The sequence below is a fragment of the Tursiops truncatus genome, chromosome 10 (genome assembly GCF_011762595.2).
Source record: "Tursiops truncatus isolate mTurTru1 chromosome 10, mTurTru1.mat.Y, whole genome shotgun sequence".
In the NCBI taxonomy this organism is placed as follows: Eukaryota; Metazoa; Chordata; class Mammalia; order Artiodactyla; family Delphinidae; genus Tursiops; species Tursiops truncatus.
Window position 1 is genome coordinate 24,577,699 of NC_047043.1, and position 23,768 is coordinate 24,601,466.

The 23,768-nt window shown below is 51.1% G+C and overlaps 1 protein-coding gene across 12 annotated transcripts in view; it reads left to right on the forward strand.

Annotated features, from left to right (window-relative positions):
• Positions 1-23,768, forward strand: part of TRAM2 (translocation associated membrane protein 2) — a 156,255-nt gene that overhangs the window by 68,488 nt on the left and 63,999 nt on the right. Inside the window, exons 1-3 of one of the 12 annotated variants that reach the window (XM_073810615.1) lie at positions 3,249-4,398; positions 5,213-5,405; positions 11,947-12,690. In XM_073810615.1, the coding sequence (XP_073666716.1) occupies positions 5,324-5,405; positions 11,947-12,690 (826 nt within the window). In that variant the 5' untranslated portion in view covers positions 3,249-4,398; positions 5,213-5,323. Of the gene's footprint in view, positions 1-3,248; positions 4,399-4,662; positions 5,406-11,946; positions 12,691-23,768 lie in introns of those variants that run through there. The other 11 variants (XM_073810616.1, XM_073810611.1, XM_073810612.1 and 8 more) reach the window with 11 other exon arrangements.

Here is a 23,768-nt window from a genome sequence, read left to right on the forward strand (position 1 = left end):
GAGTTTGGGTTTCCCCATCCTGATGTGCATGGTCTGTGTGTCCTCTGAGTTATTAGGTGATGGACAAACCCTCTTTTCCCCCACCCCAGGACTCTGGGGCCTGGAGGGGTAGGAGGGATTGCACCAGAGGCCTGGTCTGGACAGAGGGAAACATTGCAGATGGAGCCCTGAGGGGTCACCAAGCATCAGTTTTGCCACATAATCCATCCCTTTACCTGGGGTTGGCCCCGAATCCAGGAAGTTTGGAGATCTTTCTGACTACCGTTATTTTATTTTAACTTTTTATTTCATATTGGAGTATAGTTGATTAACAATCTTGTGATAGTCTGAGGTGTACAGCAAAGTGATTCAGTCATACATATACATGTATCTATTCTTTTTCAAATTCTTTTCCCATTTAGGTTGTTAAATAATATTGAGCAGAGTTCCCTGTGCTATACCTGACTACCTTTATAATTAGGAAAAAAAAAAAAATCACAGCGTTACCACCTGAAAGTGCCCCAAGAAATCACCTCATTCTCTTAATTTTTCTGATTGGGAAAGAGTGCAGCTGGCCTGAGGTCACCCACCTGCAGAGTGGCAGAACCAGGCTGGAATCCAAATCTCCTGCCACCCCCAGGGCACGTCTGGAGAGGCAGGGATGGGGACAGGAGTGCCATCCCCAGGCACACCCTGCTCTGCCTCCTACTGGCCTGGGGCCTTGGGCCTGTTACTTAATATCTCTGGGCTTCTATTTCCTTGTATGCAAGTTGGGGCTACCAGCAGTACCTGTAGCCGAGGTTGTTGTGAGGATTAAGTTTAGAAGTTCGTGAGAGGGCAGAGACAATTGCCTGCCAGCTAGTAATTGCTCCACCCAGAGCGATCGCTGTTGCTGTTATTCTTCTGTGCTATCTCAGGCCGCCTCCATCACTTAACTCCTGCTATCAAACTGGAGGTCTGAACTTTGAGACTTTGGAACTGAGGCATCCGTGGAATTTGCTCCCCTTGCTAATCTGGCAAAGTCAACAAACCCTTTCCATCCAACCTGACGGGAGCCTCTTGGAGATGTTAGGTCATGGCATGGAAGAGTTTGGTGTGAGGGCCCAGGGAGCTGGGCGGAGGGAGAGTGGGCAGCCCCACTGGGGGAAAGAGGAGGCTTTCCAGGGGCTGGGGGAGACCAGCTGAGGGTGCAGGAGCCAACAAGCGCTGGGTGGGGCACTTGGCATGTGAACTGAGTGTGGAAGGCCAGGAAGGGGGGTGTGATTGGGCCTTCACGCTAGAAAGGAAGGGGACTGGAGTCGATGAAAAGAAGCATTTTCTGTGGCGCTCAGGAAGGGCCTCTCACTGGGGATTTCCTACCCGGGGCCGCAGGCCTTGGCCGCCTTCCCGGGGAAGGTGGCGCTGGTCATGAGGAGCTTGCACACTGCGAGGCTTCCGTCTAGGGACGGAGGGTGTCCGCTCCTGTCTCTGGCGCTGCCGGGCTCCCTGGGCCTTGTTCAGCTGGGAACAAAAGGCTCTTTGCTTGAACCGCACACTTCAGACGTCTCCATGCAAGACAGGGACACTGAGGTCCAGGCGGAAGTGGAAGAGGGGACTGGAGACGATGAATAGTGGGGAGTAGGGGAGGTCAGGGCCTCGCAGGGCGTGCCTTGGAGGCTGAGCAGAGGGGCTGTTTCCAAGGAACAGGGCTTGGCACAGGGTCTAGCGTGGCCCTAAGACCGCAGGCCAGCCCCAGACCACTGGTCATGCCGACGTGGCTGGTCCAAGGAGCTCGATGTGGTCTAAGGCGAAACCTCCTTGGAGAAAAGAATTTCAAAATTAAAAAAAAAAAAAAGAAAGCACAATCAACTCCCTTTTTCTCTTTTTCCCAACCGCAGTCAAAAAGTACTGTATCTGCTATTGAAAAATCACATCTCAGAAGCAGCACCACTTGCTGACAGCATCTGCCAAGATTTCCGATGAGGCTGATGGAAACTCGTTCCATTTTCATGCTGTATAATGAGTAGACAGAGTCCTCGCACATCTGCTCAGGCGAGATAATGATGATATTATTACTAGAAGCATTGTGCTGCAAAGAGAATCTATTTTTTTCCTCTCTCCTACCCCCTGCCTATATCTAGCCTCACTTTCTTTCCACTCTTCTCTCTTTACTGTCCTGTGTCTCTCCGCTTCTCGTGTTTATTTTCTTGCTCTCTCTCTTCCTGTTCTTTCTTTCTTTCCTCACCTCAGTGCCCCACCCAGCTTGTGGAAACCCAGGGGACAAAGTGAGGAATTCTTCTCCTATGGAGGAGGGGCCGCTGAGAAGGCGCTGGGGCCAGGGGCTGGCTGCCGAGATCAGGGGAGAGGGGTCTTGGGTCCCTCCTCCGAACCCTGGGGCCGCCTGCATTGGAGGGCCCTCTCCCACTCCCCAGCAAGAGCCCTTCTGCCCCGTCAGAGAAACCTCTGGGCTTGCCCTGTGCCCAACCTCATCAGCAAAGAATCAAGTGAGACAGCAGTGTGACCAGCTCACTTCTGCCAGAGAGACAACAGATGGAAAGGGCTTAATGTATTTAGCATCCAGGAATATTTTGCATCATAACTGGACACTTTCTGGATACGTGACTGATTTACAAAGGGATGAAATTTTCACGTTGGAATATAGTAACAAAAAATCAGAATGTGGGGGGGAGTATCAGGGTCAGGGGGAGCCTTCCTTGTGTTTCTCAGATCATTCATTCATTCATTTTTGTCAACAGTCTCTCAGCACCTATTCTGCAGTAGGGAATGAGCTGGTTGCTAAGGCACACAGATGGAAAGCTATGGTTCCCGTCTCCCAGGGCCTTAAATCTACCCCACGGCTAATTTCTACCCAACCCAGATATATCTTTGTTCTTGAACGTGCCTCCTGTGTGGAAGCAGAATCCCCTTGGGGCCCCTTCACTATGCAATTACCTTGGGCACCAGTATAAAGATGGAGTGGTATGAATTCCCTCACGTTGATCCATTAATCCATCCGTCCATTTGCTCATCTACCTACCCATCCAACCATACACCCTTCCACCCATCCATCCATCCATCCACCCACCCTTCCACCCATCCATCCATCCATCCACCCACCCTTCCACCCATCCATCCATCTATCCACCCACCCTTCCACCCATCCATCCATCCACCCACCCTTCCACCCATCCATCCACCCACCCTTCCACCCATCCATCCATCCATCCACCCACCCTTCCACCCATCCATCCATCCATCCACCCACCCTTCCACCCATCCATCCATCCATCCACCCACCCTTCCACCCATCCATCCATCCATCCACCCACCCTTCCACCCATCCATCCATCTATCCACCCACCCTTCCACCCATCCATCCACCCACCCTTCCACCCATCCATCCATCCATCCATCCACCCACCCCTCCACCCACCCATCCATCCATCCACCCACACTTCCACGCATCCATCATCCTTCCAAGCATGCAGTAGGAGGTCAATTAACAGCTCAGTGAGGAGCGGGGCACCCCTAAACCATTATTGTGGTTGGGAGCTAGGCAAAGACACACCCAGTAGTTGCATGTAGTGTTCATGATTGACAACTCGCAAGTGAATGGTTCCTGAATCCTGGGCTGTGATGTGAGAAAGAGAGATGGGATGAATTTCAAGGACTGATTACAAAGGTTCACAGGGAGCTGCTTAAATTTAATCAAAAGAGTGTCTGCCTTTCTCCCCAGACTGGGCGAGAGCTGCTCGGGGAAGGCAGAGGCTCGTGTAAACTGTCCTTCCACAGAGTTCTTGCTATGGAGTTTTCCTCGCAGTGATGCCCACTGCATCACAGAGGTGCCATTCTGATAGTTCTTGCTTTCTTCTTAAACAAACTAAGGCTAAGTTCCCCAGAGAGTTTCCATTGAAAGATGCCCCCCAAATTGGAGAACTCGGTGGAAATCAAGATCTGAAATCATTCCTTTGCTCCCCAACTGTTGTATTCCAGTATTTTCCTGGTTGCAGGAATTCTGACTGAAATGTACTCATTTCTTTTCTTTTCTTTTCTTTTTGGCCGAGCCGTGCAGCACGTGGGACCTTAGTTCCCCAACCAGGGTTCAAACCCACACCCCCTGCATTGGAAGCACGGAGTCTTAACCACTGCATCGCCAGGGAAGTCCCCTGAAATGTACTCATTTCTAATGTTAATTTGAGTTGTGTCTCTTTTTAAAAATGCCCCCTACTTCCCTTCTGAATGTCAGGTGGCACACTCATTAGTCGTCTGGAGTAAGTCTGTCTCCAGCTGAATGAGACTTGGAAAGAGGAAATAGGGGGCAGTGGTTAGAGCCCTGAGTGGTCAGGAGTCCTGGTTCCCATGTCTTACTCTGCCACTGAGTCACTTGCTGCCACTGGACAAGCGACTTGGTTTTTCGGAGTTACCGCCTAACTGCCGAAAGTGAGTGAGTGTGGCAAGCAGGCATTTTGTACTCTGTTACTGTTGTCTTACTGCTTTACATTTTAAACAAAAATAAGGGCTGCCGGTGGTCACAAAGAATGACAGAATTAAAGTAACAAGTTCTGTTTCTTCATCTATAAAATCACTGTTATCATTGTTTGTTTCCAATTTGTGGTTCAAACCCAAGCTTCTGTCACAATGGAGACCTGGCTGTGCTGGAAACAAGCTAGGCTGATTCCAGATGGGTATGAACTTACTGGAAACAAATATGTGCATCTGAGACCCTGTGTATTAGGAGTCGGCTGTATATATGAGAGTTACTAGAATTAACTTTCATGTAGGATGCAGTGTTTATTAAAAGATAAATAGTAAAAATGGGCAAGGTCGAAATTTACATACATATTATTAAAACTCAACAGCAACAACAATTGTTTAGAATTTAGACCAAAAGATTTGGGGAAGTATTTTTACCTCTAACATTGTTTAGAATTGCCATGGTGGTAATTAAAAAACAAAGAATTTTAGTCACTTTTGTCATTTAAAATTTGTTTCTAACTTTGAAATAATTTTGGATTTACGTGAAAGTTGCAAAAATATTATGGAGAGTCCTCATAAACCTTTCACTCAGCTTCTGTAACCGTGGTACATTTTTCAAAACACAGAAATTAACATTGGTACCATACTATTAACCAAACTACAGACTTTGTTGGGATTTCAGCCATGTTTTCACTAATGTCCTTTTTCTGTTCCAGGGTTAAATCCAGGATACCACATTGCCTTCAGAGGTTTATCATTGTTTTAAAATTCTTTATAGATCATGCAACGCCTTCATGCGTGCCCCCAGGGCTGACTGCTTCCACTGCCCTGACCTTAGTATACCACTGATTCCACTAAACCACTGTGGTATCAGAGGCAAGAATGTGATATGATATGCTGGACCTTCGGAGCACCAACACTACACTTTGTCAAGCTGGAGCTCCATCAGCGAGACACTTCAACAGTGACTGGTAGGTGTGTGACATTTGCAAAGCTCATGTGTCTACTGTACGGAAACCAGAAAGCAAGACTCATTTTGGGCAAGAGTGCCATGAGTCCCTTGAGGAAAAGAGGTGAAAATATATAGAGTAAAAAGCCCTGACAAAAATTATGGTGCAGATGCTTTTGGATACCTGCTCCATACTAGGTCCCCACCTTTTTTCTTGCCAGGACCTAGTCAGGATCTTCAAAGCAGGCTGAAAGTCTCCTCAGCTCCTCTGAGGATGCCTTCCTGGTAAGGTTAATCTAGTCATGTCAGTTCCACTCACCTTGCCAATGACTGGTTTAGGAATGGGCATGTGATGCATTTCTGGCCAATGAGGCATGAGGGGAAAGTCTGGGATTTCTGGGAAAGTTTTCTTCACTCTTCAAAATGCCCCCCTCTTTCTTGTCTGAATTTTGGGTCTTGTTGTATGAAAGATAGAATGCCTGGGGCTGTTGCAGCCCCTTTGAAACCATGAGGGACAAGTCTGAGACAAAAGCAAACACAGAGTGGCAAAATGGCAGGACAGTGAGAATCCAGGTTTGGATGAATCACTTACCCCTGGGAATGAACTAATTCAGGACTTCTTGTTATACGAGAAAAGACATTTTCCATTTCCTGGGGTTAGTGGTCACTCTTATACCGGCCATGGCAACAGCATCTCTCTTTCAATCGTTTATTCACTAAAACAACACTCAGTGAGAACACACCACGTGGGATTATTGTGTTTGGTGCTGATGGAATATGAGAGCGAATGGCTAGATGCCTGCCCTAAAAGATGACACCATCCAAAGGGTGTGTAAAACTCATAGACAAATCCACTGATTGCAGGAGAACTTGCTGCTACCTGAGAGGTGTGCGCAGGTGCTATGTGACGCCTCCAGCCTAAGTGCCCTGAAGACAGCTTTGTGAAGGAAGAGGTACACACCCTTTATCTTCAAGGATAGTTACCTTTATAGGCAAAGGGACATAGCACAAGGGCCTTGTGAGAGGAACAAAGACACAGAGATTGGAAACTGCAGGGTCTGTTCTGGAAAGAGGGGCTACTCCAATCTAGTTAAGCACTGGTGTTTCAGAATTATCAGCTGCCATGATGGGACAGGTGGGGAGAGACAAATGGTGCTCACTTGATCAGTGCCATGCTCTAGGAAGCCTGAAAGGCTCCAGTTTGGGTGGGCAGAGGGGACCCTGTGCTGGTCTCTAGTCTGAGTCCTGTTTCAGCTACCTGCTAATTATGTGGCCCTTTGTCTTTCATGAGTCTCAGAACAGCTATAAGAAGGGGCTGGTAATCACTGTCTTTCCTCCCTCACAGGGTAACTGTAAAGCACAATATAAACATGAAAGGTTATTATCTCCTCCACGTCCAGACCTAACTATAGATTCACCCATCTTAGGTTGTTGCCCCAGCCTCAGAGGAGTGACCCTCAGGCCTCCTCCTTGGTTTCATCCATGATCTCCCATATTTCTAGTATTTTAAGTATTTCCCTCTCTCTCTCCTGAGTGTTTTTTCTCTGTCTCCAAATATGCTCTGATCTTAAAAAATAAAGATCCTTCCTTGGATCTTCTGTATCTCCTAAGACACTATCCATTTCCCTTGTTCTCACCAAACTTCTTAAAAGAATAGACTATTTTCTCACCTTTTCTCATCTTCTACCCACTGTTAACTATGCCTCCTCCAATGTCCAATTAAGAGTGGGCCCTCAGAACTCTCCTACAGTGTTGGTGGGAATGTAAATTGATACAGCCACTGTGGAGAACAGTATGGAGGTTCCTTAAAAAACTAGAAATAGAGTTACCATATGATCCAGCAATCCCACCCCTGGGCATATATCTGGAGAAAAACATGGTTGGAAAGGATACATACACCCCAATGTTCATTGCAGCGCTGTTTACAATAGCCAAGACATGGAAGCAGCCTAAATGTCCATCGACAGATGAATGGATAAAGAAGATGCTGTATATACACACAATGGAATATTACTCAGTCATAGCAAAGAATGAAATAATGCCACTTGTGGCAACATGAATGGACCTAGAGATTATCATACTGAGTGAAGTAAGTCAGACAGAGAAAGACAAATATCATATAATAACACTTATATGTGGAATCTAAAAAAATGATACAAAGGAACTTCTTTACAAAACAGAAATAGACTCACAGACATAGAAACAAACTTACGGTTACTGAAGGGGAAAGGGGGAGCAGGGATATATTAGGGATGTGGGATTAACAGATACACGCTACTATATATAAAATAGATAAAAAACAAGGCCCTACTGTATGGGACAGGGAACTATATTCAATGTCGTGTAATAACCTATGATGGAAAAGAATCTGAAAAAGTATATATGTATATATATATATATAAAACTGAATCACTTTGCTGTATACCTGAAACATTGTAAATCAACTATACTTCAATTAAAAAAAAGTTTTTTAAAAGAGTGGGCCCTCAAAGGCCATAATGCCAGCACCTAGGGGCTTCATCCTCTTATCCTGCCTGGTTTAACCTGCCCTGGTGAAATGCTTGCATTATGGCTTCCTCAACCCGCCCCCCTTTCCTTTTCCTTCTCCCCCCTTCTCGGAGTTGGGGGTCCCTCAGATTCTGCTGACCTCGGGCTTTTCCTCACTCAGCACACTCTGCTGGGAACACTTAGTTAACCTCATGGCTTCCACAGTCCTCTTGCAGATGAAGCACAAATACCTTTAATTCTGACTTTCTCTCCCTTAATCCAGTCCAATGGTTTCCAACTGACCTGTCAAAGCATCGATTTGAACATCCTGAGACTCCTCAGGCTCAGCTTGTGCAAAGCTGAGGCCAGCTTCTCCTCGCTTGTGACTGTTCTTTCTCTGTTGTTCCATATACGTGTTTTTTTTTTTAATTTTATTTATTTATTTATGGCTGTGTTGGGTCTTCATTGCCGCACGTGAGCTTTTTCTAGTTGTGGAGAGCAGGGGCTACCCTTTGTGTGGTGCGCGGGCTTCTCATTGCGGTGGCTTCTCTTGTTGCAGAGCATGGGCTCTAGGCACGAGGGCTTCAGTAGTTGTGGCTTGCGGGCTGTAGAGCGCAGGCTCAGTAGCTGTGGCGCACGGGCTTAGTTGCCCCATGGCATGTGGGATCTTCCCAGACCAGGGCTCGAACCCACGTCTCCTGCATTGGCAGGCAGATTCTTAACCGCTGTGCCACCAGGGAACTCCCCATATATGTTTTTTAATGGTCCCACCATCATTTATGTCATTGTAGCCTAAAGATTTGACTCCTCCAACTCCTATACATCATATATTAAAGCAATCACCAAATCCAATTAATTAACCCGTACAATTGTCCCTGAAATAATTCACCTCTCTTTTATTCTTATCGCCACTATTCTTTGAGAAGGGGTTTGTTTTGTTTTGCTTTGTTTTTAACTGGGCTGTTCTAATAGTTTCTCAAGTGGTCTTCCTGATACCACTCTTTTTACCTTTTTTTTTCCTGCGGTACGCGGGCCTCTCACTGTTGTGGCCTCTCCCGTTGCGGAGCACAGGCTCTGGACGCGCAGGCTCAGCGGCCATGGCTCACGGGCCCAGCTGCTCCGCGGCATGTGGGATCTTCCTGGACCGGGGCACGAACCAGCGTCCCCTGCATCGGCAGGTGGACTCTCAACCACTGCGCCACCAGGGAAGCCCAAGATACCACTCTTTTTAAATCAAAACAATCTTTCACATTCCTGATGGTTCTCTCTTTAAAGACAGATTTGGTCCTGCTTAAAAAATTCCCATTGTTTGCAGAATAAAGTCACAATTCTTTAAAAAAAATTTTTCAGCTTTATTGAGGTATAATTGACAAATAAAATTGTAAGGTATTTATGATACACTGAAAGTCACAGTTCTTTATTATGGCATTTGAAACCTGTTACAACCTAGCTCCATCTTAAGCCTCCAAAATTCATCTCCCACCCTGCTCCTGCATTCTCTATCAGTAAGATCCTACCAGATAAAGGTCCAGCCCAAATGTCCTCTTCCCATTACCCCAGACAGAATTAAGTTACCTTTTCTTTGCACTCATAGGGTATGTATTTCAAGTTGTTCTTAGAGTCACCATCATCACACTGAATTGTAATGATGTCTCTGTCTCTTCTAATAGATTGTAAGCTCCAGCATACCTCTTGCTGCATAACCAGTGACAACAAGATTCAGTGACTTAAAACAGCAGATATTTATTAGCTCACAGCTGCTGTGTGTCAGGAATTCGGGAGTGGCTACCTGTCTGGCTCTGGCTAGGGGGTCTCTCATGAGGTTGCAGTCAAGAGGTCAGCAGGGCTGTGGTCATCTGAAAGCTTGACCGGGGCTGGAGGATCTGCTTCCAAAATGGCTCATGCAGAAGCCTGGCAAGTTAGCACTGGCTGTTGGCTGGAGGTCCTGGTTCCTGTCCATGTGGACCTCTCCCTAAAGCTGCTTGAGTATCCTCGCAACATGGCAGCCCACTTTCCCCAGAGCAAGTGATCAAGACAAGAGAGAAAGGAGAAAAACAAAATGCCTTTATGACATAGTCTTGGAAGTCACACACCATAACTTATTCTATTTGTTAAAAGTGAGCCACTAAATCCAGCCCACGCTCAAGGGGAAGAGGGGAATTAATTGCTATCTCTTGAAGGTTGGAATATCAAAGAACTTGAGGACGTATTTTAAAACCACCAACAGGGGTTGTCCTATCTTTGTCTTCAGTAACTAGCACAGCATCTGGCACTTAGCAGGTGCTCAGTAGATGTTTCTAATGGAAAGATGTGTTGAAGGGGGAGATACTGGAGGCAGTGTAACCATGGGTAATTTGTGTGGGCCCCGTGAAGAGTGGTGGAGGTGAGAGTTGGTGGGAGAGATTCTGAGGTAAGAATTCATGGGACTCCATGACCGATTGCATGAGAGGGGTTGGGAAGAGATCCATTTGGGGTTGAAGGTCTTGAAACTAGGACTTAAGAGATGGTTGCGATGGATGAAGTAGGCATCTAGGACTTCCTCCTTGGGGTTTCAAGGTAATGAAATATTAAATCATACAGCTAAGAACCCCGTGTCTTTGGGGTTCTTTGGAAGGGTCTGGAGCTGGCGGTCATCAGTATGAGCCCTAAGTCATCCCCTTTATTTCATGTTTCTCATTTATAAATGTGGAGGTTCTAGTACCTAACTATGTCCCAGGACTTCCCAACTAAACTCTTAATGTTAAGGGGATAGCAACATCCCACCTTTTTCTTTTCTTTTTAGCATCCCACCTTTGCAAGAAATTCCCACCACCACATCCTCTACAAACGGTCATGTGGAAACACAAGGGAACTATTAGGTTGAACCATCTGAAATGCTAGTGTTCTAGTTTTGACCTATAAAGAAGTCAGTTTCATAGGGTTCAACCTAATAGATATGGCTGCAGTTTGAAGATTTGAACACCTTTTCACAGATGGAAAGTTGAGATGTTCCAGAGTTCTGGATCTTTCTATTCCTCAGGAGATTAAGGTCCAACTTTAAGAAAGGTCAGTCTTGAAGTTAAATTAGCTTTAGTCCGATATAGGCATTACTTTCTCATTTCCTTATGTCAGATAAAGGAATTAAAGACCAAAGACTAAATACTGGAGTCAAGAAACTTAAGATGGAAAATTTATCTCGGAACTCCAGATAAGTCCAGACTCAATCACATTTCATACACTGTGCCATTTCTAAGAAATTGTATTTACTTAGAAGTGAAATAGCTGTGGACCTAATAAAAAAGGGACTAGGAATTAAATAGTTCTTTTCTCATTTTGTACCTCTGGAAAGTGATTAGTTGACTCCTTCATTACTGGTAGGACTAAATCCAATATTTGCCAATTTAATTTATGAAAAATACCTTTTGTCCTCCATGAGTAGTTTTTTTTTCTTTAATTTATTTATTTTAGGCTACATTGGATCTTCGTCGCTGTGCACGGGCTTTCTCCAGTTGCGGAGAATGGGGGCCACTCTTCGTTCGGGCACTCAGGTCCTTCATTGCGGTGCCTTCTCTTGTTGCGGAGCACAGGCTCCAGGCTCCCGGGCTTCAGTAGTCGTGGCTCGGGAGCTCCAGAGTGCAGGCTCAGCAGCCGTGGCGCACGGGCCCAGGGCCCAGCTGTTCCGCGGGATCTTCCGGGACCAGGGCTCAAACGTGCGTCCCCTGAATTGGCAGGCGAATTCTCAACCACTGCACCACCAGGGAAGCCCTCCACGAGTACTTTTCAAACTTAATATTAAACAGAAACTTTCAATGAGAAAGTTCTTTTCTTCTTCAGTGTTTATTCTTCCACTTTTTCGGATCAATTAACATCGAAGGTAGACTTTGGGTAAAACGTGTAAAACTAATTTATAGTAGCACAAAGTTCTCAAAAGTTAAGAGAGCACAACTGCACCGATCCATCCATTCCCGCCCATTGGAAAGCAAGTTCCCCGAGGGCAGGGTCTTTGCTGCATATTCCTAGCAATCTGAACCGTGCCTAACCCTCTCTAGCTCTCAGTGAATACTTGGTTAACCGTCCATTCATTATCATCCGTGCAGGCCGCTGTGGCCAACGAGGATGCCGGCCAGCACCGAACCTGAGCGGCTCTCAGCCCCTCAAGGCCACAGCCCGCACCTCCGGAAGCACCGAGCTGAGCTGCCCACCCCGCGGCCAGCCCGCGGCCTCCGCGGCCCTTCCCTTCCCGCGGAGGAAGGAGCGGCCGCCGAGGAGTGGGAAACCCGGACCCACTTCCTGTCCGGGTAGGGCCTTGCGTCCTTGCGCTCCTCTGCCAGCTCCCGGCCGGGAGAACGCGGCGGGGCGCGAGCGCCGGGCAAGGGGAACCCAGCCTGGCGCACCGCCCTCCGGCCCCGCCCCGGCCCCGCCCCCTCGCGTCCCCGGCGGCGAAAGGGTTAACCGCGCGGGGGGCGGGGCCCGAGCGAGCCAGGCGCACCGAGTACGGGCCGCGGGCGGCGAGGGGGCTGCGCCGGGGGCGGTTCCGGACGGCGGGGGCGGGGGCGGGCGGAGGAAGGGGGCGGGCCCCCGAAGTTGTTGGGCGCTGGGCCGGCGGCGGGAGGGCGAGAGGGCGGCGGGCCGGCGGGCGGAGTGGGCCTGGGCTCGAGAAGTTTGCGCGGCGGCTGGTGAGCGCCGGGTGCGGGCCCCGCCGGCCGTGCGCGCCCGCTGCCATGGCTTTCCGCCGGAGGACGAAAAGTTACCCGCTCTTCAGCCAGGAGTTCGTCATCCACAACCATGCGGACATCGGCTTCTGCCTGGTGCTCTGCGTCCTCATCGGGCTTATGTTCGAGGTGAGCGACAGCGGGGCGGTGAGCGCCCCTCTCGCGCGCCGCCCGGCGTCCCCCTGCGGGTCTCCGGGGTCCGCGTCTGCGCCTGGGCGCCCGGCCGCCGTGTCGGTCCCCCGCACCCCCGGCTTTGTGCACTGTGCGCCCCTCGGCCTCCTAGTCAGCCCAGACACCGCCGCCAGCTCCGCGCCGTGCCCGCCTGCCCTGCCGCCCTTTTGGGCACCTACCGTACCCTGCAGCTCTCCCTGCAGCCCCGAATCCTCAGCCTGGCCTCGAACCAACCGCAGAGCTGCCACCCGGCCCGCCCAGCGCGGGTTCCTTTTTGGTGTCCGGGAGCCAAGCCCGGAGACTCCCAGACCCGCAGTCATTGCACAACTCCCCTTCCCAAGCCGTGGCTGCTAGCTCCTCTGGGCTTTTCCAGTGGGAGGGACCCCTGCCCTTTACCTCCTCCCACTTGATTTTCGGGGTCTTTTGCATCCTCCGCTCTGGGCCAGACTCGGGGTGTTCACGTGTGGCCCTGACCCCATCCCAGCAGTGCACTTCTGCCGTCCTCCCGCCACCCTCCCCACCCCCCCCTTTTTTTTTTTACTCTTGCCCAAAAGGCCAGTTTTCATAAACCCTGTTTCACTCTGTGAACTGTTCATTCAGATCCAGCTGTGGTGGACCCAGAGCTTCTCCTGTGACAGGAGCAAGGCGTGGGCCAGGGATACCCTCTGCTTTTAGGGGAAAGGTGATTCTCTCAAAGCTATTCGGGTAGGGGGAGACCACGGGGTCCTGCTCAGGACAGCTGGGGCAGGCCTCATAGAGCAGGGAGTTTTAGTAAGCCCGAATGGGGTCAGAATCCAAGGGGGCTGATGGGAAGGATTCCCTACTCCCGACAGCCAGAAAAATGTGATATTCACAAGTAGGGAGAACTGGCAAACGCTGAGTATAGGACTTGCTGTGGTCTGTCTTGTCTCAAGGGTCAGATACGTGAGTGACACTTCGTGGGCAGCTTATCTGCATTCTCAGGAATGGGTTAGGAAGCTGTAACTCTCTATAAATTGCCTTGAAGATGGAAGATTCCCGGCGTGGCTAATCACCTCTTCTGTGTGCCTCTGTCTCTGGGTTCCCTATCTCCTCTCTAAGGATGACAAGGGCCCTGCTTGGTCAGCGAAGCTGCCCTCAAGCTGGGGACATTCTTGTGGCGGCCGAGTCAGCGTTGGATGTCTGCATGTGTCCTTGGCTGGGCTTCAGGGTCTGCAGGCCTCCTTTACTCCTTCCACCCACCCCGACAGCTCTCGTGATGTATCGGCGGCGAGGGCTTTGTCAAGCCAGGGTGGTCCCCGTGTCACGGTCCCTGCTCTGTCACTAATTTGACGAAATAAAAAACAGATGCAGCCTCAGTTTCCCCATCATTACAGATGAGTAAAACCTGTCTTCCTCAGAGGGTTATTGTGAGGTTTAATTGAGATCATGTGAGCAGCAAAAGCCATAACAGGTTCTACCAATGTGAAATCAGGTCCTTTGCTCCTGAAACCCTGTTATTGTTGATCATAATAGCTTAGCGGGGTAGGAGAAAATTTGTTTGGTCCAGCCAGTGCTCTCAGTGTCTCCTTGCTGTCCTCCATTCTAAGAGGCCTCCCAGTGCCTTGTCACCAGACTTGGAGGGTGTGGTTGGAAAGACACGTGACAGCTGTAGCCCTCACAGCCAGCGACGTCTCTTGCATAGCCTGGTGGGTCTCTCTGCTGTGTGTCTGGCACTCATTAAGGATGGTGGCTCTACCTGCTTTTACCTTTGCTCAAAGAGAGCTGCCGAGTATTTGAGCTCGGTACCTCCTTCCCTCGCTGCCTCTGGTCTGGTGGAAAGTCCTGTTGGTTAAACCTGGCCGTCCATGGGAGGTGGAAAGTGCAAGGAGCCCTTAATTCCAGTACATGACAAGAGGAAGGCCCAGGGTGGGAAAAAAACCCCGAAAAAACTGCCCTGCCCTCCTCCCCCTTTTGGGATTGGACTGGGGAGTGTGGAAAGGGCCAGGGCTGAAATGCCTGCCTCACGGCTCCCTGTCCCACCACCCTCTTCTGGTAGAACCTTCGCCCCGCGGCATCTGTACGTACAGGACAGGTTGTCTCCTCAGGAAGGTGCACTGGAGGTACGTTGTGGGTCGGTGCAGGCTGGTCTGGGAGGAGGAGGGCCGTGTCCAGACCTCCCTTATGAATCACGTGTGTTCTGCTGCACTAGGCACACAGTAGGTCTTCATTGTCTGTACCTACCAACTGACTCTCCACAGAGACAGGTATCTGCGGGGGGGACTCAGATTTCTGGAACTCTGCTCTCCCTACCAGATGAGAGCAGGACCTCAGAGAAACACATGTGGGCATCCTCACAGTTGGGGTAAACCAGCCAGGGACTTACAAGCTATCACTCAGGGTCATCTGGGTTCTTCCCTGGAGGGGTGGTGTGTATGTGTGTGTGTATCTAGGGATGCAGATGGTGGGGGGCAGGCCAGCACTTAACACGACTCACTTTTTCTTAGGAGTGAGGACAGAAGGAGATGGAAAGGGGAGGGGAAGGCAGGGAGAGAGGACGGCAGGCTTTTGGGTTTCTAACTTGGGCAGGGCTAGGATGCCTTCATTCAGAAGCTGAATCAGGAAAACTCAATTATAATTCTTCCCACAAAGAGCGAGTCTCCTGGCTACTTCTCCCTCTGGGGTCCCCTGCCTAGCCTCTGCCAATGAGCTGGGGCCCTCTCCCCCCCACCCCAGCCAGCCACAGCCTGGCCCTTGCATCTTAACTGGTCTCCACTTCTTCCCTGCCTCGCCCCTTCCCCAACTCACTGGTCAGCTTACCAGCGTTCAGAGGGGCTTTCGTTCCCCCGCAGGAACCCCAGGACTTTAGTTCTGTCCCCTGGGAGATGATGACTCCAAGTTCCTTCCCTTGGGATCACTTCCTTTGGGGAACACACATGAAAGGGTTGCCCTCCCACCTCTGTGTGGTTCAGTTTTGAACCCTCCTGAGGTTCCTTCTCCCATTTCCGAGGCCAGGGGCAGGCTCTTCCCCCTGAGCCCAGGTTTTCTTTCCATCCTGCGGCTGTTTGGAATAGAGCTGTTCTGTGCAGCCACAGCACTTGGCTAAAAAATGTCAGGAATGTGGAGCTTTATTTTCCCCCCTCCTTCCCTTCCAGCTTTCTCTTTCTTGACTCTGCTGGGGAGAGGTGGTGCAAGGGGGATTTCTACTCCACACTTTGGTCCTTCAGGCCTGTCTGAGGTGGAGCCCGGCCGGAGCGGCCTTCAGGGTGTGGGCAGCCAGTGGGGTGTGTGTCAGATTTGAAAGCCGCCTCCCCTCTCCTTTCCCTTTCCAATGTCCTGTTCCTTTGGTGCCACAGTGCCACGTTTCAAACTGAAACAGGCAGGGGGAAGAGAGAGGAAAAGGCGCTCATTAGCGAGAACAGAGAATGAGAACAAGGGGGCACATCCAGCAGAGAGGAAGCCACTTGTACATTACCTACAAAATGTCATTTCGAGACAGACTTTTTCTGTTTGTTGCAAAGCTCATTTGCAGGCGCTGCTGGCTCTGCAGCACGGAAATGGTTCTGAAATTCTGGGCCCGTCACTTGGAGGTTGGGTTCCTGTTTGGTCTGTGATGACTTTAAGAATTTAGGGCCCAGAGAACTTTGGGGGTAGTGGTTGGTGTTTGCTTTTTGATTGTTTTGGAGGCAGATGTGGTGGAGCCACCTTTTCTCCAGGAACTGCCTTCTTCCCGGTTGCTGACACCACGGTCAGCTTGTCGGGGTGATGTGTTTGCAGTGTGCACGGTGGGAGCCCGTTGTGTCACGACCTGGCAGGACACGGGTTCCGTGGCACCAGTGCACATCCTCCCAGGCATCCCTGCAGACATCACAACCTGAAGGGAGGCTGCTGGTCCTGCCCCTTAGCATTAGTGCTGTAAGACAGCTCTGCTTACATTCTGTTATTACAAAGAGCCGTGCACAGGGCACAGATGTACATCTGAGGGCAGATGTCGCTTTTACTTTAATTCCTAATCGCTTTTGAAGATGTTCTTCTGCCAGCTGTTACAGTTCCTGACTTACGCATCTTCCTCTCCAGCCTCTGACGTGGCTCATCAGTGGCGTTCTGGAGAAATGAGTCAGGGAAAGCCGAGAAGGGCCACTTAGTCTCTTAGGTGCCCTTGTTCTGTGGTTGGATTTTTACCCGCATTTCAGTGATCTGAACAAAAGAGCAGAGATTTGGAACTAGTGTACCTCCTGGTCCAGCCTCAAGTGTAAGTAACCCTGTCCTGTGGGATGTAAGGGCACCTCGGTGATCCCCGTTTCTTCTTTTGGCAAAAATGTGACATCCAGAAAGGTGGTGTTTATCAGTGAGTGAGTTTTTAACCCTCACAGCACGATGAAGGTACAGGTGTCCCGCACTGGGCCTGGCACACGGGCGCTTAATTGCTGGTCTCAGCAGCCACGCTGGTGGCCCCTGTTATTGGCGTCATTGCTGGGTGTGTGAGAACACCTTCCGCCATCAGCCTGGCTTGAATTTCAGTTTAGATAGGACCTGATTTTTCCATGAGACCTTTCCCCCAAGTTCTCCAGTGCCAGCTGTCTGCTCCAAAGCGGGCGATCACTCTGCCCTGGGTGCCTCTTTCCCCTGCTCCACAGAGAACATCTGTTGTCCCTGTGCCATCCATCTTATTGGAAGGTGGGCTGGGGGTGCTGGAGGGTCTCAGAGCTGCCGCTGTCAGCTGCCCCGCCCGCTCCGTCGGTGCCACTTTCCTCTTGCTCCCTCTGTTGTCTGCACCCTCGGCCGCTGCTTCCTGGGGGCACTGTCCGGCCTGGTCTAGTCCTGCCTGTTTGCAGAGTCGCATGTGTTGCTATGGAGAAAACTTCACTCTGGCAGGCATGAGCTCCTTTCTGATCTGCTTCGTCGTGGGCAGGGGCCCCAGAAATCAGTCTGTGGCAGAGCTGATATATCTCCCGTTCCCACCCTGATAAATGCCTAAGCTGGAGGGTTGATAAGAGCGGATTAGAGTTCCCAAACTCCAGAAGTGCTTTCTAATCAGCCAGAGTGCTATTAGCAAGCTTTGGTGGGAAACTTTACTGATACGATCTCTTAACCTTTTCATCCAGCACTGTGTATCTGGTGTCCATTGGTACCTAATGGTTAAAGAAAAGGGGGCAAAAAAAGGGAAAAGAAAACAGTAAAGCTACTACCACGGCTCCTGACACAGCCCGTCTCGTTTCCCGAGCAGACCTTTGTCTCTCACACAGCCTGTTGCTTTGCCTTGACTTACCTCAATGTCTCACGTGTCCCCAGTGGAAGGAAACCCAGCCCAGCTTAGTCACCACTGGTTAACATTGGGAGTTGACGTTGCAGTTTGAAGAGCTCTGCAGGCAGGTCTCCTGGACAGTGTAGGTTCACACAGCTTTCCTGCGTGAAGGAGCGGAGCCCGATTGGGAGTGGGGGATGGGGAGGCCCCTGGAGGGAACTTGGGGGCACGCAGGGTTAGGTGAGCCGCTGCTCTGTGGCTCTCCGCCCGAGCCACGTTGCCTCTTGACAGCTCCCCTCATCTGTCTCGAGGGGTTGGCAGCATTTTGCGTCTGCGAAATGCTTTACTAGCCTCACCCTGTAATCTGGATGGTTTATGGGGGTTGTCATACCCATCCAGAGCCTGGCTTCTAGAGGAGAGACTTGGCCAGGGACCATCCGCTCCGAGTTAAGAGTTGGAGCCAAAACAAGAAGTCAGCCACGTCTGGCTCGCATTTAGAGCTCAGCCCCGATGCTTCCACCAATGGGGCGTCTACAGAACGTAGCCACAGGCCGCTTTAGTTTTCTCTGTCTGAGTGGAATCTGTTTATTACCTGGAAGTAATGTCTGCGGGTCACTGTTCCACTTGGAGGCTTTTCTGTCTGGAAGAGTCGTTGCCATTTGCAGTGACTCCCTGAAAGGCTCTAGAGAGTGACCCAAACGTGTGTATCACGTGTGACCGTGGGCGAGTGGGCAGAGGCTTTACCTCCTGTTAAAGTCACTGTCTGCTGTTAGCCCACATCTGTGTGGAGTTGCTGCTTCTGCCTGCTGTATCCTCATTGCCCGTCTCATCAAGTGAATATCATGGCCATAGCTCAAGGGCACATCTTTTCTTCACGTTTTACAAGTCTAAGGGCTAAAGGGAAACCTAGATATCATCTACTATGTTTACAGAAGAGGGAAATAAGACCCCAGAGGTTGGGTGATTTGCCCAGGGTAGCAGAGTGAATTTCTGGTAAACTTGGGGCTTGAACCCACGTCATCTGACTCAAGCCCAGTGCATTTTTACACATCTGCTCACTGGCTTTCCCGACGCTGCCTTTGAATGCCGTTGTGTGTGCAGAAGCCTCGAAATTGACAGATTCTTCCTAAATGTGCTGCGTTTGTGGACTGGGTGCCTGCCGTGTGCTTGTGTGGAGCTCTGGGAATGCAGAGGAACCAGGTGGGGTCCCTGTCTTCAAGGAGGTCACGATGTGGTAGCTTAAAGCTGATAGACTGTTTGTGGATAGAAGTGAGGTCTTGAACTTGATGAAAGTGGCAGGTGCAACTTACAGATCATTGGGCCTCACCCTCAAGCCATTGCCGTTGGTGGAGGGAGGAGTTTATTGAATAGAGACCCAACACGCTGAGTGGTCAGCAGGCAGAAGACAAGCACGGCGGTGACTCCTGGGTATCTCGTGTGTCACAGCCTTGCAGATGAGTGAACTGACCAAAGGCAGTGAGTGTGTATGTGTGTGCAAGGTGTGATTTCTGGCACTCGGAGGCCTTCATTGATTGGAACCTTGCTTGAGGTTCAGAGAACTCTTCCATAGGGTTTCTTAAGATTTCCAACATCAAACCCCAGCGGGATCTGTGATGTGCCTTTTGGGTTAGTGGGGGTGAGAGTCGCACCTGAGGTGAGAAAGGACATCATCCTCAGAGCCTCAGTTGTCCTGCCTTTGAAGAGGGTTTCTTAATAAAGCTCCTTAAGTTTTAAGGACAGAGCATCATTAGTTTAATCAGTTTGTTCTTTCGATTTTATCATAAAGGCGCAGATACTCTCTGTTTTCACGGAGAACTTTAAAAAGAGACTTTTTAATGATGAAGACTTCCGTGGCTCTGGGGAGGGAGAAGGATGTGCCTCCCTATGGGCAAAGCGTGGGGACGTAACATATAGCAACATGCCTATTCCTGCTCTGTTAACCTCTGCCCTCTTGCTTTGAGGAAAGCCCGCGACCTCACTGGTTAGTTAACAAGTGTTTCTGGTCTGTTGTGCATGCCCAAGCGCAGTGCTGGCATCTTCGAAAAGATAGCATTGAGGGTCAGTGAGAACGTGGCTTTGGGGTGAGAGGTGACAGGGCATGTATTATCAGCTCCTTTCCTGAAGGTTAAGGGCAGTCTGGGCGCTCCTGACCTGGAGGAGCGATCCCAGGATAGGCAGGCCTTCGCTCCGTGATTCCCGGAGTCCTGCGGGAAGTCGCGGCGTCCCTTCACGATGCCCTGCAGAGAAGGATCTCCTCTCCGAGGGACTTCTTCCTCGGGACTTGGGACGGGATGGGGCTTTTCAGACCCAACACTTCTGGAGTTCAGAGTGTTTGGTTTGCTCTCTGACTTTGTACCGGGTCAGCTTTTGACCTCGATGGGCAGGGAATAACTTGTTTGTATGCTGGTTGGAAGAGGGGGTGGAGGTGGAAAGGAATGAGGGATCGCTGATTTTTTCTTTTCTGTAATTGCAGTTTGGTCTCTGGTTTGGCATGACGTGCGGGCACGAGCTCCTCTTCCAGGGTCCCCGCGACAGAGCCCGGGCAGGGAGCTGTGCGGTGGAGGGGTGAGGACTGGACCCCGGGGCCTCTGCCCCTAAGTAGCTGTGCGGTCCCTTCTCCGGTCTGGGCCCTGCTGCTTCCTGGGAGTGTCAGTTGCTCTGCGTCTCAGTCATGCCTTCCTAAGATGCTGATGCAGAACAGGGCTGGGACATACGGGTGACACTCCAGTTGAAGGAGCACCTTCCCCACAGCCACACGGATTCAGGGTTAATGAGAAAAACGCCCTCCACTACCTTCTGAAGTTGAGGTAGTGGTCTCAACTTCTGCTTTTGGTTTCATTTCTTATTTGAGTTGAAATCTAGCCTGAATTTGGGTTTGACATGTCATGGAGCTTAGTGGAACCGGTGGTGAGGGAGGAGAAAACCCATATGTTAGAAAGGAATCACCAGGGATGGGAGAGGGGGTGGGCTCTGTCTGTGACTTTGGAGTCAGAGGCCATGTGGCCCCTCCCAGGCTGACAGGGGACCCGGGAAGAGCTAGAAGAGGTCTCTGTCCTGGGCAGCACGGCCAGCGCCTGCCCTGCCCGCTCAGCGTTCGTCGCGCTGGTGCTCAGGGTGGTCCGGGGCCCTGGCTGGAGCGTGTGTGCACGTTCAGGGACCCGCTCGTTCCCGCCACCCCTCGCGCCCCTAGGGGCCGGTTTATTTCAGTCAGTAGGGTGAGCCTAGAGTGTGAAACGCCCCCCAACCCCGCACCTACAGCAGCGTGCTTAAGGCGTTGCCCAGCCAGCTGATAACACTCCCACTCCATCTGCAAGGCCTGCAGCTCCTCTACCCACGGGCATGCTTTCTGCCTCGAAATTATGAGAGGGAATTAACACCAGTACTGGAGGGGGAGAGATGTGAGGAGATGCATCAGCACTTAGTGACATCCTCCTGAAGCCTAGTTTCAAGTAGGAATTATCTGCTATGGTTAACGTTTGAAATGTCACAGTTTTGGACTCACCAAATGTAGGCCTCACCTGTGCCATCCAATAGGCAGCCACAAGCCACACCTGGCTATTTATTTATTTAGATTAATTAATTTTTGGCTGCAGTGGGTCTTCGTTGCGGCGAGCAGGGGCTACTCTTCATTGCAGTGCGCGGGCTTCTCATTGCGGTGGCTTCTCTCATTGTGGAGCACGGGCTCTAGGCATGCCGGCTTCAGTAGTTGTGGCACATGGGCTTAGTTGCTCCGCGGCATGTGGGATCTTCCCGGACCAGGGCTTGAGCCCCTGTCCCCTACATTGCCAGGCGGATTCTTAACCACTGCGCCACCAGGGAAGCCCACACCTGGCTATTTAAACATAAGCTCGTCAAGACGAAATGAAACGAAAGATTCAGTTCCTCAGTCACACCGGCCACATTTCAAGTCCCCAGTAGCGCTGAGATGGAACATTTTGATCATCACAGAAAGTACTGTTGGACAGCACTGGTCTCCACGTCGCTTCCCGAGAGTTTGGTTTTCGTTTGTGTAGTAATAGGTAATGAGGGGTCCTTGTGGTGCGGTTCTGTTAGGGACTGTTAGAGGCATGGGTTATAGGGCTGAGGTCGTGGGCCTGGAGCCACATGGCCTGGGTCTGAATTCTGGTTTTCCATGTCCAAGCAGTGTCATCTTGGTAAATTATTTAATCTCTCTGTGCCCTAGTTTCCCCATCAGTTAAATGGGGATAATACTATGTCTGAGAGTCGTTGGGAGGATTAGAAACATCAACACAAAATACGAAATTTAATACAGACACAGCGCTCAGAAGACGGCCTGTTGCAGGGTGAGAGCCCAGTGCGTGTTCCCCATCGTTCCTGTTACACTCGGGAGGTGTTGGAGCGATGCCTCGACCGTGTGGGGCTCCCTCAGCATTCGGAACGCAGCTGGGAACGGGATGCATGGAGAGGTCAGCCCTGTGCCCTGTCCTGTGACCTCCACACCGGGCGAGTCACTCAGGCCCTTGCTGACAGCCACCTGCACTCACTTTACGTACAGTTACAGCAAGCTTGGGTATCTGGTCCAAGGTTACAGAAGAAAGAATACGTTAAGATGGGAGCAGTGGCTGGGGCAGGTGGGTGGTGGTGGCCGACAGCTTGAGACTTTCTCCCGGAGGCAGTGGGGGTCTTTGAAGAGCTTCGGCAGTACAGTGATGTGAGGCTGTGTCCCCTGTTCCGGAGATACATGGAGGTGAGATTGGAGGTGAGTCTGGTGAGGAGGCTGTGGCACTGACCCCCAGGAGAACTCCCCCAAACCCCCGACACAATTTCAGTCTCCACCCCAACTGAGAAGTATGCCCCGGGACCCACACACCTGAACTCCCTGGTGTCCACTCGGTGTGGCAGGCACGCTGTGCGACCCGGCAGTTGTGAGGGTCGGACTAGGGCGGGGGTGAGGGGCAGGGAGGGGGGAGGGCTCCGCCTGGGAGCCGCTGTACCCCGAGGCTGCCCGGTGCGGGGCTGTCCTGGAACTCCGGTGTCTCTGTGCCACTGTGTGGTGCCGGCTTCGCGTGGCTTTATCACCAAAGTGTCCTTCAGACTTATTCAAACAGTATGTTTTGCATCTAATGTGATTTCTGATTTTTTAAGAAGTCGGGCCTCAGCCAGGTGGAACGTCTCCCCCCCGCCGCCCGCTTTTATCTTTCGGCTGCATAAGCCGTGAAGAGGCTTACGCTCAAGTATGGCGGCCTGACCCGAGGAAGCCGGGTTTGTTCCGGTGTCAGAGGATGCGGAGGGCGGGGGGGCTCCTCTGGGGAGGTTTCCTAGGGATGGGCGGGAATGGGGCCGCAGGGGGTTGACTGGGGACAGAGGAGGGAGTCTTGGCCTGTGTGCAGCTCCGTTCACAGAGTTGCTGCCCTCGCTGTACATGAGGGGCTGCCCGCGCTCTGCCAGGCGGTGCTGACACGTGTCAGTCGTCGTTCTTTGACGTGTGCTGGACAAGGTGAGGGCTGCCTGGTCTGCCACGTGCCTTCCATCTCTGAGCTGGTGCCAGGCCCCTGGGAACAGAAGGAGGAGATTTGCCCCTTGTCTGATTTCTCGCCCCCTGGTGGAACCCTGGGAGGCTTCTTCCCGAGGCCTGTGGGTGATCACCCCCAGTGCCTGTAGTTTACGTGGTGTGCAGAGGAGGGAAATGCTTCAAAGCAAGCGCATGTGTCAGAGCAGACCGCCGCGGTCACTGCTCCCTTGGCCTCGCCCCCGCATCTGGTCACTAAGTCCCACCAGCCTGACCTTCTGCGCTGCTCTGTGTACCCGCTCGAGCGCTGCTCTTCGGCCTTGGCTCAGACCCTGGGCCTCTCTCACCTGAACAGTGACAGTG